The sequence below is a fragment of the Crocodylus siamensis genome, chromosome 2 (assembly GCF_052110815.1).
Source record: "Crocodylus siamensis isolate JL-2025a chromosome 2, ASM5211081v1, whole genome shotgun sequence".
Lineage (NCBI taxonomy): Eukaryota > Metazoa > Chordata > Crocodylia > Crocodylidae > Crocodylus > Crocodylus siamensis.
The window spans coordinates 181,088,318-181,103,119 of NC_143396.1; the positions used below are offsets into that span (position 1 = coordinate 181,088,318).

General features: G+C 44.6%; 1 protein-coding gene across 1 annotated transcript; it reads right to left on the minus strand.

Moving 5' to 3' along the window:
- Positions 1-697: 697 nt before the first annotated feature.
- Positions 698-2,937, minus strand: INS (insulin). Its single transcript, XM_090034928.1, has 2 exons — positions 2,751-2,937; positions 698-834 (listed from the first exon to the last, which is right to left on the minus strand). The coding sequence occupies exons 1-2, from the start codon at positions 2,935-2,937 to the stop codon at positions 698-700; spliced, it is 324 nt and encodes a 107-aa protein (XP_089891054.1).
- Between the last annotated feature and the right edge of the window lie 11,865 nt (positions 2,938-14,802).

Consider the following 14,802-nt stretch of genomic DNA (forward strand, 5'->3'; position numbering starts at 1 on the left):
TGAATTTCAGAGCTGTAGCTAAAATCTGATTAACTAGAAAATGAAATGAATGTTGTGAGGCAACAATGTGCTTTGATTGGAAGCAGGAGTTTGCTATAAAGATCAGGTAATCCCATCAAGGAACATGTGCCACACGTACTGCAGCACAAACACCAAATTCTGAACATTGGAAAAAATCAATGAGCACTCACAACAGGCAGTCCAGGGGAACTACTTTGGCTGAAGTTTGTGTTATATGCACTAAGTGTCAAATATTTTCAATAACCAACACAGTTTGTAAAAATCACTATCTGCTTTGGGTCAGTTTGCATCACTTCTCATTTCATTTCCCATCACTAAAATGCTGATGGTGACCTCTAATACTAAAGTGGACATGTCTACTTCAATACTGTGTTCTCTGATTTCAGGGCTTTTTTAGACTAGACTCATAATGGATGACCTTTCATATTGAGCGTATGGGACCATAAAGATGTTTACAAACTCTGAACGCCAGAGAAAAACTTGCTGTAGGCTCCAGAGGCAAATATATCAAGAATATCACACCCTCTGAAATAGATTTACAGCATTTTTATTCAGTTGCTTTGAAGGTGCCGTTCCAAAGTGCCTTTCTGCCTCTTTCATGCGCACATGCACATACACACACACACACACACACACACATATACACACGCACTCTCCTTTCTGTCTGCATCATTTGCTAGTTGCAATAGTTTTCCAGCTGGTAAAGGGAGCAGGTGTTATGGCAACATTGCTCGACAATTCCCCTCTTCACTTTCTCATATTCCTGCTGTTGGAATGCTAGGTCTTCCACTTCGTTCCGCAGAGGCCCATTCACTGTCGGGGATAAAAAGAAATTCATGTGAATCCATACACGAGCATCTCAGCTGGGACCATGCAGTCTAGAGATCAATACTTGCTGCCTAGAGATGGCTGGAAAATGAAGAAATAATTGCAAATATTTTCCCCTTATTAATATTGTTTGTATCACCATAGCACACAGAGGCTCCAAATTTCATGTCCCAACAGGGTTCTGGAGCATATGAAAGGAACCATATCTTGTAAGTGTTGGCCTTACTACAGGATGGTGTGCAAGACACAGTGGGGAAGATGTGTAGCGATGGAGAGAAACCTTGTAGTCTCAGTTGATGACTCTAGATAGTTCATAGCATTGTAAAATGGCTCGTCTGTTCCATGGAGGTGAGATAGGTGGAATTACAAACTTCATGAGGGGTCATTATCCTGTGAACCCGAGCAAACAATTTTGCTGCCCAGAGGACTGCTGACTCAGTTGAGTTGTGAAGTGGGATGTGTTTCATGTTTGGCTCCTGAACAGCCTGCATGTAGTCTACAGCTTGCCACAAACTGACAGGTTTGGATGTGGAGTGAAAATTGTCACAAGAAATAACAGAGCTGGGACACTATGCAATGTTTTTGACAAAATGTTCTGAACTGTTGATGCAAAACTCAAAATTCTTCACTAGAAATATTTGTTTTTTCAATTTTGCAGTTAACAATATGGAAAATTTTTACCTAAATGAAAATTTTCAGCGAGAGGGGAGGGAACTTTTTTTTTAACAACATTTTAAATGGGTCGATTTGTTTTTACCAGCTTTCTTGGTGTACCAGTTTTGCTCCTGGCTCTTTATAATTAGTTTATTATTTAAACTGTAAGGGCTTTGGGGCTCCGTGCTTCTTATGTTTGTAAAGCACCTAGCACAAACGGCTTTTCATTCCAATCATAATTTTCCAAACGATCCTTTCAGAGTTAAACAGGACAGGCAGGAAAAAGCACCTCCACTATCTTAATGTTACAATGGCTCTTCTGCTCATGTAAGTCACTAATTTCAGTACAATGGTGCTTCTTACAGGTCCCCTGGACTCTTGGGCTGAAAAACTACTCCACTGTGCCCAATACATGACAGGACCCATACTACGTCTAGATGAACTAATGGATGCTTCCCCCAGCTCTCTTTCCTTCCAGGATTCTGTGCCCAGGCAGCTGGCTGAGGATAGTTCTGGTGATGGTAAAAACCACTTGCAGGTCAGCCTAGTGGCAAGACATGATAATTAACCTCACTAAGAATGGAGAGTGAGTGGCACTTTTTCCAGCCTCTGCTAAGGCAGAGTAGACAAGAAGTGAGTCTTCAGCAATCACTCCTTCTGCATAGTAGCACATCATTTTTCTTACAACACCACCCAGCCAGCCTTGGTTTGAACAAAAATCCTTCATGTGTTATATGACTCAATGCATGTTTTATACATATTTCTGGGAAGTGGCTGTAGTGCTCCTCTAACCCAGGGTCATTTGGCTGTGAAATGTTAGCATTATCAGCTCCTTGGAGCTGCAACATTACTTTTATGTGTTTATACAGTGCCTAGAATAATGGCATCATGAGCCATGGCTGGGGCTTCTAGGCACTACTGCGATACAAAGACACTGTAGACAGTAGTTCCTTTCTTTGTATGCCTATGGGGGGCTGCTGATGTCTCAGCATGGCTTCCTGGAAAAGAGGTGGAAGCATCAAGATTTGCTGGCCCATCATTTTCTGCCCTCCAGCAACTTGCTCTTCCCCTTTTCTCACAGGCCATGCTATCATAGGAAGTATGTTGTTATGATTAAGCAATAATTTTACTAAATATATGTGCAGAAAACAAAAGTTACTGATTACAGAGAAACATGCTTAAAAGTCAAATGTGCTCATATAAGCCTGAGATGAGCCCAGCTGGACAGTTGGGAAGGATTCACCTACCTAGAGGCTGTTCAAGGTCCCTTCGACCTTTAGGAGAGTAGAAGAAACCCCTTTCACCACACACCAGATAGAGAGCATCCACCAAGTGAGAGCCACACAGGCGCTGGTTAGCTGCAGCATAGCTGACACTGGGGCTAGAGAGAGCGAGGAGGGCCAGGAGAGGCAGCGAGTGGATCCAGAGAGCCATGGTGGGATGAGGGGTGAGGCCTAGGAAAAGCAGAGAGAAGGGGAAAATGAAGCAGGGAGATACTAGTAGAACAATTCTGTCATCCTTTCATTTATTTGGCTGCAGATTCACTTTGAAGAGGTAGATGAAACCGTTTAAAGATGTGACAGAATTAGGAGGGGAAAGGGTGCTTTATGAACCTGAGCATCAGGAAAACATCTGAGCCTCCCATGTATTCATAAGTTAATAGTAATTTTAACAGCTTGTAACTAGTATAGAACTCAGCCAGCTGCAAAAGGCCTTTTGCCTAATTTAGCGTCTCTTGACCCCTTTTTCTAGGAGCTTGCTTGGACCACAAATGCTGCAATGTGTAATAAGCTAGTCAGCCCTGCTTATCAGCAAAATACAGGAGAGTTCAAAGGAGGCACACAAAGATAGCCTATGTGCTCCCCAAATCCTGGGTTAGCATAGCAGTCAAGTGAAAACCCCAGCACTATTGCCTGGGGGAATACTGGTGGAAAGGTGTGTAGTACTGTAAGAGCAGCAGACCTCCCTACTCTGTGGTGACCCTCTCCTAGCCACTTACGGTAGGCATGTTGTGCTAATCTCCCCTGGTCCCACCTCACTCTAAGAAAGAGACCTCTTGAGTTGAATAGTGCCCTGTTTTGGTGCCAGGTTAATCCCAAAACATGAAAAAAACACAATGAATCTGATTGGGAGAGCCAGCAGCCACTTACCTTCAAAACAGATCTAGCATGTTCTGGGTCAGTGCCAGCTGTGTCCTCTGAACCCCATCTCCTCATCCTCTCCATCCTGCATCCCTGGTACAAGTAACTTCAGCCATAATCTGGAGCAGGGGTCATTAACATGCTTTTGCCCCAAGCAAGAACTTGCAACCCTGCCCCTGCCTTTGGTTGCAAATCTCTGGAGAGCCATATCCAGCCCATGGACAGTACGTTGCCAATGTGGTTCAGGTTCCACATGTGGCTGTTCAGGTCTTGGCTTTTTCTGAGACTGTCATAAGGATGCTTTCTAATGGCAATAAGTTGATGAATGCTTGCACATTTGAAATTGAACAGAAGAAAGCTGGACAGGAGAGTACCTGTCATGGATAACCCCCTTTCTCTATTCACTTGGAATTGGACAGAAACTACCAATTCATTTCATAGGTTCTAATCATTACTACAGCAACTGATTTTGTGTCTGCCTTTTCAGGCAAAAGATGGTACCTCATTTCCAATCCCCTAAGCTATTCTCTGTGTGTTCTATATATTTTCACAGAACAAGTATGCCTGGGTTTGTTTCCCAAAGTATGTCTATGTAGGCCATATTGTAGGCTGTCCTCCTTGTTTCTTCTTCCTTGTTGCTCTCTGCGGTAGTCAGCCATATAGTCACATATCACTTTTAGTGCTGCTGTGCATATCCAGCAGTAGAAAAGTAAAGAGTCCTCTCCTGAGTTAAACAAGCCTAGGTATGAGATCAAAAACACAGTGAAGCAGATGGGCATGCCTGGGATATGATATGACAATCAAAACTGAGGGTTGGGGGGAGAGATTGAAACCCACAGTGCTATCCTCAGACAGAGACCCTCCCTCATCATAAGTTAGTTGCTAACAGGCACATTTGTGAGTTCGCTTTGAAGTGTGCTTGGGTTTAGGGTTTTGAAGAGTTAACAATCATTGCAAAGGAGGCATTTTGATGGGGGAACAAAGTTAGCACTAGCTGTTTCCTGTTCGCTCTGCTTCCTCCCAGTTTTCCTTGAACCATGTCAGTATCCACCTCATTTCATAACAGTTGCCTGTAGACATTCAGGGATACTGTTCCAGTAGGGCTGGGGTTTTCACCTGACTGCTATGCTAACCCAGACTGTAATCAAAGTGTATCGGAGCAGACTCAATTAATTGAATAATCGGGTCTGCTGCAGCGTGCTAATTAGCGTGCTCCAGCAGCATCAATGTCTCATGGATTCAGCGTCTCCGTGCTTCAAAACGGTGGCAGGGGAGCTTTAACTACAGCTCATTGAATGAGCTTTAGTTAAACTGCACCCACTGCCATTTTGAAGCGTGGGATACTGAATACATGAAACACTGTGGGCACTTTAATTAGAGCAGCTCTCTCCTCCCCAACCTCCTCCACCTCCAAGCACATGTAAAGATGCCTAGCCACGCCTGCTAGGGGCATTTTTATTATGTAGCATTCCCTCCCCATATTACAGGCACTTCAACTTACACTTTCTAACTCCAAACAGCACAGACAACAGTGAGGATAGAATCTTTCTGGCAAAATGTTTGAGGAATGGATTGCAAACCATATGCAAGTTCACCAGAAGTTGCTGTGTGAAATATTCACAGGTGTGATACCATCATAGTATGAGTCTGGACATCATTTTGATTGGAAAGCCTGCTCTGCCACTTTGCTCACCACTATCCCTTCTCTGTTAACACAGTGCCTATAGCCAGGTGCAAAGGATCTACCCTGGGACTAGCAGACAGAGACTGAAATCTCTGCTCATGTCTTTGGCAATTGCATCCATGCAGGAGGAAAGAACTGAGGCACTAAACTCAGGTTCCTGATGGGGAGGAAATTGGGAATGTGGACATGTATTTGAAACCCTACAAAAGGTCTGACTTCCAGGCAGAAATGAGACAACAGAAGAGCAACAGACATCCTCAGAAAAGTTAGCTGTCCTTACCCAACAAAATAGAAATCATCATTTTGTTTTCTTGAACCTCTCTAGGATTTTTTGCCCTTCCATCTGGGTAACCCGAACAAGAAATCCATGGAGGAAAAGCATGCAAGAAAGACCGTATGTAGAGCCCAGAGGTTAAATTTGCCATGTTGGTGTGCTCACTTCCATTCTGCACTTTACAAAACCTCCATCGCTACCAACACTTGACAGCTTATTGTCTCAGCAGAAAGTCCACAGACTAAAGGGCCTAGATAGTAATCATTCTAGCAGCACGCGTTCTACAGGTAGCACATTCATGGCACAGTAGTGAGGTTTACAGGTGGGGCAGCGTGGGAAACTCACTTCTTATGCTGTATCTATGCTACAGACAAACTTCGTTCATTCATTCGTTCGTTCATTCATTCGTTCTTTGTCAAGCTCTTTGTTCTTTGTTCATTATATTCACTTAGAAAATAGTTGAACCGCAAAAAAGAGGTGGAGAGGAAACCTAAAAGAGAAGAAAATCAGCTTACCTTAGTGAGTGGAAGTGAGAGAAGTGAAGATTGCTCAGAGGGTGTTTCCTTACAACTTCCACATCCTTCATTTGCCATATTTATATCCTTTATATTAATTCAAATGACATAGGAGTTAGTCAGAGCTCCACCCCCTCAACAGTCCCTTGCCCAAAATTTTTTGCTGCCTGGGCACATTAAATCTTCCCTGGTAGCATTAACAGGTCTTTAAGAGAGTTAAGATAGAAGCAACAGTTTGCAGTTTCCATCTCATTTCACCTTCAGCCTGTAGTTGCATCTCAGAAGCTCTGCCCTGAGTTGTCAGGACCCTTTTAGCAAGAGATAATGGTGCAATTAAAGCTCTAATGATTGCACTAATGCTGGGCAATCCATATTGCTGGGATGGAAGTGGCCAACAGGCTACCACTTTCAACAGCTGGTTCTGAAGGGTGAAATTAGAGAAAAGCAAACATGTTAATATGTTAAATTAATTTCACTCCACTGAGTATCTGGTGAGAGCCCAGAATTGTTGATGAGACTGTGCTTGAGCCAGGTGCTAGAGGAACGAAAACACTTCATTATAGGGAGGAATATTGGAGGCCACATTTACCACCAGTATACACCTGAGTGCATCAAAAAGGAGCCTGGACAGACATGGACACACGCATCTTGTCCTACAGCTGAGCAGGCTGGAAAATTCCTTTTACATTTTACACAAAAAAGAGAGATACTCCCATCAATTTTCTGATGGACAGGGCACTCCTCTGAGACATGCAAGACCCATATTAGGATCCCTGCAGGGGTTTGAACTTTTGATTGAACTGAGAAGGTTTTGTCCAGCTTTGTCCTCGATGAGTTAGAAAGGCTGGTTTAACTGAAAGCAGTCCTGCCTCTTGGGTTCTACCATGGCCTCCCAGGTTCATCACGGGATCTACGCTCTGAAGCCCTACTTTCCTGTGATTTCTAAGTCACCTAGTCCAACCCACTACTCAAGGCATAATCATCCCCAACTAAACCATCCTAGCCAAGTGTCTGTCTTACCTGCTTTTGAAAGTTTCCAAGCATAGAGAATCCATTTCACTTAGATGTGAGCTTCAAAATACAGGCTTAGAGAGACAAGTCTGTTGCATGATTAATGCCTGTCATAGGATATCCTGCGGTCTAGCTTAATTGCTATTGTTAATAACACAGCTCTCTGATCCAGATATAATGGCCCCTCTTCCCCAACCCTCCAATACACACACACATCCATGTGCATATGTGTTGGATGGGACCGAAGTCAAAGCAATTTCCATGATGGATAGCCGAGGGCAGATCATTATTTTGTGATGTGGTCATATTCTCTTATTTTAGCTTGAGTCAATTGATGCCATTGATGCAGACATATGATGAGATGACTGGCTCTTTGGATATGGTGAAAGCAGTGAGCACGATATACCTTGACTCTAGCAAGGCTTTTCATATGGTCTGCCACAGCATTCTTGCAAGCACATTAAGGAGTTGATTGAATGGACTGTATGGTCAAAAAGTTGGCTGGATCATCAGGTTCAATGGCTCTATGTCTAGCTGGCATCTGGTATCAAGAGGCAAAGTGCCCCAGGATTTGATCCTAGGCTGGTTCTGTTTAGTATCTTCATTAACAATCTGGAAGGTGGAATGGAGAGCACCCTCAGCAAGTTCACAGATGACATCAAGCTGGGGGAAGTAGTAGGTACATTGGAGGGTGGGGCTAGGATCCACAGAGACCTAGACAAATTGGAGAACTGGGCCAAGAGAAATCTCATGAGGATCAGCAAGGACAAATGCAAATCCCTGCACTTACAATGGAAGACTCCCATGCACCTCTACAGGCTTGGTACCAACTGGCTAAGCAGCAGCTCTGCAGAAAAGGACCTGGGGGATACAGTAGACAATACACTGAATATGAGTCAACAGTGTCCCCTTGGGGCCAAGAAAACTAACAGCACATATTGGGCTGCATTAGTAGGAACGTTGCCAGCAGATCAAGGGAAGTAATTATTCCCCTCTTTCTGTACTGGCGAGGCCACATCTGGAGTACTGTGTGTAGTTTTGGGCCCCCCACTGCAGAAAGGATGTGGACAAGTTGTAGAGAGTCCAGTGGAGGGCAGTGAAAATGGTTAGAGGGCTGGGGCACAGGGCTTATAATGAGAAGCTAAGGCAACTGGGATTATTTAGTTTGTGGAAGAGAAGACTGAGGGGGGATTTGATAGCAGACTTTAAGTCCTTGAAGGGTGGTTACAAAGAGGATGAAGCTAGACTGTTCTCAGTGGTGACACATGACAAAACCAAGGAGCAATGGTCTCAAGTTGCAGCAAGGGAAGTGTAGGTTAGGTATTAGGAAAAACTTCCTCACTAGGAGGGTGATGAAACACTGGAGGGGGTTAGCTAGAGAGCTAGTGAAATCTCCACCCTTGGAGTTTTTTAAGGCCTGGCTTGACAAAGCCCTGGCTGGAATGATGTAGTTGGGGATGGTCTTCCTTAGAGCAGGGGGTTGGACTAGATGACCCCCCACCCTATCTTTCTATGATTCTATGATTCTGTATCCTTTGAAGTGACAGTGGGTGCATCTAAATGCACACTAAGTGGACACTAAGTCACCATAGCAATATGCTATGGCAATGTAGCACTGGTGGGTAAAAACCGTGCTGCTGCAGTTATGTCTCTGTAGTCACATGGTCCCTTGCTATAGTGCATCGCTACAGCGATATAATGGCTAAAATAACTGTGCACCACCGGCACACCTTAGTAATGGCTGTTACTGCACTGTCAGTTAGTACTTCCTACAGGGGAAGTTGGGCTTTGAAGCCTCAAAGTAAAAGAAAGGATAGAAAACTTCACCTGGATGGAAACCAGTCTAGCAATATTTGCAAGCAGATAGTCAAAAAATATCTTAGATGGGTAAGAGCTACCCACTTCCTACCATTACCTTGTCAATGCCAAAGAGATAGACTATATTGCAAACCAAAACTGTGCAGAAATAAAAAATACATAGAATATGTAATATAAGTGCTATGGTATTGGTTATATTATTCATAGCCATATTACAATTATTATTTAAATGCACAAGAAGATGCCACAGAATTTCTCCAAGAATGGGAAAGAATGTGGGCATTTAATTGTAGTTTTTTTGGTGCACACAGATCTCATCTGGGATCTTGCTAACCTTCCAGGTTGTACTGAAACTTGTATTACTAAGTACATGAAAGCTGCTACCTTTGTTTGTGCAATTGCTGTGCTACACTGGAAAAGATTTCTCTATAAAAGCAAATCCTAAACTATACACTGCAAATGTAATTTTTTTTTTCATTTTTATTTGTCTGTAGTTCCATACTGGTATCCAAACAATACAAAACCAATAATGGAAGTAAAACAGGTGGACATCTCTGCTTCTCATAGGAGGTTTATTATCTTTGCCTCTCTACCACCCAGCAATAAAGAGAAACCTGGGCGATAAAAATCATATTAAACAGTGGCTTGGCTTGGAGCAGAGACTATATTGGAGCAGAGTGAAGAAAGGTGAGAAAGAAGTAGTATCCTATGAAAAACTGTATAGAGGGGGTTATAGATTCAGATGCAACTAGATCACAAGCAGAAAACCTACTGGATGTCAATAGAATGTCCCATGCATTCCTAAAACTACCACATGGATCATATCACATTTCTGCTGCCAGCAGCTTATGACTTAGTCGGACAATTACCTCACTCAGGTCGGCTCCCTGTTTCTATACCTTTTCCAGCAAACAGTTTGACCTGCTGACTTAACTTTTAAAGTGCCGAACGCTCACACTCTCGCCATTTGTGTTCTGCCCAGCCAACTGCTGTCAGCATGCACTCATAAAGCGTGTCAGGATCGGGGCCGGGGCTTCTCTCTCCAGCTGTGACGCTGCCAGCTCCATCTCCCTGTTCCTCTGAGACTTCTCAACCACTTCTGGTAAGTTATTTCCAGTGGCAGCCCATCTTCCAGTCTTCTCACTGCCACATACTCATGCAACTAAGTTGCCTTGTGGCATTCTTGATGTTGCTCTTCCATTGTTATTCATATTCAATATCTTTTCACTATCGTTGCTCAACTTCATACTCATTTTTGACGTCTCTTTGCACTGTGACAAAAAATCAGCTACCTTATTGGATGCACCAGGCCTGTAGCTAATTGAGAATTTAAAAGGTTGTAAGGCTAGTGCCCACCTCATGATGCGAGCATTATCATTCTTGGCCCTATATAAACAGTGTAGCAGAACATGATCTGTTATGAGCAGTTAATAATCCCTTCCTATTAAATGATGTCTAAAATACTCCACTGCCCACTTGATCACCAAGCATTCCATCTCTGTTGTGGCATACGTCTTCTCAGCCACATTGTTTCTACTTGCATTAGCAAGAGGCCTTTCTGCACCACCCCTCTCTTGACACAGCACTGTTCCCACTGCAGTTTCTGAAGCATCCGTCTGGAGAATAAAAGGTCTTGTAAAATCTGGTGTTACCACTAAAACGTGACTACAAAGTGTTCTCTTGACCCTTTTAAATGCCTTTAGATGCTCCATTTTATAGGTCCCCTTATTTGACCTTATATCGCGTCAGTCAAAAGAGTAGCTATTTCAGCAAGATGGAGTATAAATCTGCAGTAGTAACTGGGCAAACCCAGGAGAGATTTCATTTGTCTCTTGGTCTGAGGAGGTCAATACTTTTCTATGGCTTCTGCTTTACTGGCCAAGGGTCGAATGACTCCTTGCTCTACTTAAAAACCTAAATATTTAGCTTCAGCCACTCCCAATACACATTTTTTTTGGATTTGTGGTCATCCCTATTTATCTCAACTCTTTAAGAATAGCTCTCAAATGTTGGATGTGTTGGTCCCAGGATTGTGAATAAATTACAATACTGTCTATGCACATGGCTGCATAAGCCATATGAGATGTTAATAAATGCTTTATAAGCTTCTGAAGAGTGGCAGCTGCCCCATTTAAGCCAAACAGCATCTGTGTAAACTCATATAGTCCCCATGGTGTCCCGAATGCAGTCTTAGCCTAATCAGTTTTAGCCACGGAGATCTGCCAATAGCCTTTTGACAAATCAGTGGTAGTAATATATTTTGACTGTCCTATGCGTTCTAACAACTCTTCCATGTGAGGCACAGGGAAAACATCAAACTTGGCTATGGCATTAACTCATCTAAAGCCCATGCAAATCCTAAGTGACCCATCAGCTTTAGGGACAATAACCATAGGACGTTGCCAGTGACTATGTGATGTCACTACAATTCCCTGTTCCAACATTTTTGCTAATTATTTATATAATGTCTGTTGTAAATGGTGTGGCACCGGACGCCAACACTCATGTACTATGGCCCCTTTTGGCGTTTGAATCTCATGCCTTATGCCTTTAGCCCGCCCAGGTCTCTCATTAAACACATACTTAAAACTATAGATTACTATCTTTAAATCTCTTTGTTGTTTCTCAGTCAGTCTTTCTCCCTGTTGGATTAGCTCATCCAACTTCTATCCACTGTCTTCACAAATCTCTGGCCCAAACTCTTCTTTTACACCTTCGGGGCTGACCATCCAGCCCTCTGGCTCCCTCCAGGCCTTTAACAAATTAACATAATAAATTTGATGTTCCCTGGCATGTCCAGGGCAGTGAACTTTATAATCTGTGGGTCCTGCTCTCCAGATTATCTCAAAGGGGCCTTGCCACTTCGTAAATAATTTATTGCCCTAGGTAGGGAGTAGCACCAAAACCTTATCCCCTACTTGCAAATCCTTTTCTTTAGCCTTTTGGTCATAACTTTCCTTCTGCCACTGCTGTGCTACTTCTACAATATCCCATGCCATCTGTCTCACTCTGTTAAGATGATCTATCATTGCCTGCCAGTGTTAGTGGATTCCCACCCCTCTATTCCCTCAGCTCTTCCAGTCTTCCCTCACGATCTGCAACAGCCCTTCAAGCATCAGTGCTGTTTTTCCTGTTTAAGCTGGTGTTCAGGCATAAGCCTGAGGGGTATCCCTCAATGCAAACGACAAAGGAGTTAACAATAAATCCCATCTCCTTGGATCTTTTTGAGCACAACGATGCAGCATTCATTTTATAGTACTGTTTAAACATTCTGCGAGACCATTGGTCTGAGGATGATAAACTGATGTTCGGAGTTGCTTTATTCCTAGTACCTGACATGTAGCCTGCATCACCCCCAACATAAAGTTTGTACCCTGATTAGTTATAATCTCTCAAAGAACACCTACCTATGACATCCACTTGAGGAGCTCCTTAGCAATCCATGTCACCATTGCTGCCCTTAGAGGGACAGCCTCTGGGTACTACATAACATAGTCTATCATAAATAAAATAAACTGATGACCTGCACTACTTTTCAGGAGTGGACCCACAACATCCAGGAATACCCGATCAAACAGGGTGTCTATAATGGGCATAACTTGGAGCGGGGCACAAAGTGGGTGTCTCTCAGTTATCCTTTGGCACTTCCTACAAGCTTCACAGTGGCAAGTCACTTCCTCCCGCATACCAGGCCAAAAAAACCACTGACTTAGATTTCATAGATTTCCACAGTCAGAAGGGACCTGGTAGATCATCGGGTCCAACCCACTGCTCTAGGCAGGAAAGAGTGCTGGGGTTAAGTAACCCCAGCCAGATGCCTGGCTAAACTCCTCTTGAACACCTCCAGGGCAGGGGAAAGCACCACCTGCCTTGGAAGGCCATTCCATATTTTGGCAACCCTTACCATAAATAATTTCTTCCTTATGTCCAATCTAAATCTGTTCTCATTCAGTTTGTGGCCATTATTTCTGGTAACCCCAAGGGGTGCCCAGGTAAATACAGTGTCCCCTATTCCCTGCTGGTGCCCTCTGATGAGTTTGTAGGCAGCCACAAGATAGCCTCTTAGCCTTCTCCTGCAGAGGCTGAAGAGATTCAGATCCCTCAGTCTGTCTTAGTTTCATAGTTGGTAGGGTCGGAAGGGACCTGAGAAGATCATCAAGTCCAACCTCCTGCCATGGGCAGGAAAGAATGCTGGGGTCAAATGACCCCAGCTAGTTGATTATCTAGCCTCTTTTTAAAGACCCCCAGGGTAGGAGCGAGCACCACTTCGCTTGGAAATTAGTTCCAGATCCTAGCTGCCCTAACTGTGAAGTAGCACCTCCTGATATCTAGCCTGAATCTACTCTCAGTCAACTTATGGCCATTATTCCTCATTACTCCCAGTAGCGCTTGGGGGAACAGGGACTCTCCCACAGCCTGCTGGTCCCCCTTGGCCAGTTTGTAGATGGCCACCAGATCCCCTCTCAGCCTTCTCTTCTCTATGGTTCAGGTCCCGTAGCCTCTCCTCATAGGGCCTACACTGCTGACCCCTGATCACGCGAGTGGCCCTCCTCTGGACCCTCTTGTCCACATCCCTCCTGAAATGCAGCACCCAGAACTGGATGCAGTACTCCAACTGCGGCCTGACCAGTGTCGCATAGAGGGGGGAGATCACTTTGGACCTGCTTGTGATGCATCTGTGGATGCATGACAAGGTGCGGTTAGCCTTCTTGACCGCATCCCCACATTGGTGGCCCATGTTCATTTTGGAATCAATAATGACACCAAGATCCTTTTCTGCCTCTGTGCTGACAAGAAGGGAGTTTCCCAGCCTGTAGGTATGCTGCTGGTTCTTCCTCCCGAGGCGCAGAACCTGCACTTGTCAGTGTTGAATCCCATCCTGTTCTAATCCGCCCACCCCTGTAACCTGTCTACATCTAGTTGCAGCCTGTCCCTCTCCTTTAGCATGCCCACTTCTCCCCACATCTTAGTGTCATCCATGAACTTGAACAAGGTGCTTTTCACCCCCTCATCCAAGTCGCTGATGAAGATGTTGAACAGTGAGGGCCCAAGGACCGAGCCCTGCGGGACCCCACTGCCCACATCCCTCCAAGTTGCAAAAGATCCATCCACCACGGATCAAAGGGGGCAGGAGGGCACAAAAGCCCCCACGGCTCACCAACAGCATCCAGGAATGTCTCCTAGCTAAAAAGGAGGTGCACACCCAATGGAAGGGAGGGGCCATCACCAGGGAGGACTATACTGTGGTTGCTCAGGGATGCAGGGGGGCAGTCAGGAAGGCCAAGGCGGAGATGGAACTGGGACTCGTTACCTGGATCAAGGACAACAGGAAGTCCTTTTTTAAATACATAGGGGGCAAAAAGAAGATTCCGGGTAATATGGGGCCCCTGCAGGACACGCTAGGAAATTTGGTTGTCACACCAGATGACAAAGTCAACATATATAACAATTTCGTTGCCTCCATTTTCCTGAGCAGGGACCGGAACAGCCAGCCCGCCCCCCCCCCCCCCCCAGGCCCCACTTAGACCCCAGGAGAGGTGCACTTGGGCCAAGGGTTAGTGAGGAACTAGTTGGAGAACTTCTGGAGGGACTGGATGTATAAAATCAGCTGGTCCGGACGATCTCCACTCTAGAGTACTGAGAGAATTAGCTGAGGTCATTGCAGGACCCCTGGCACGGCTTTACAAACACTTGTGGTGGTCTGATGTGGTGCCAGAGGACTGGAAGAGGGACAATGTGGTTCCCATCTTCAAAAAGGGGAGGAAGAAGGACCCGGGAAACTATAGGCCAGTTAGTCTTACCTCAATCCTGGGCAAGCTTTTTGAGAAAATTATTCTGGCACATGTCCACGAGGGG

Bases quoted from the DNA above. Each gene is read 5' to 3' on its own strand.
- INS (XM_090034928.1), bottom strand. From the start codon at position 2,937: ATGGCTCTCTGGATCCACTCGCTGCCTCTCCTGGCCCTCCTCGCTCTC. The intron at 835-2,750 runs GTAGGTGAATCC...TATCCCCGACAG, and splicing joins GGACCTTGAACAGCCTCTAG to TGAATGGGCCTCTGCGGAAC.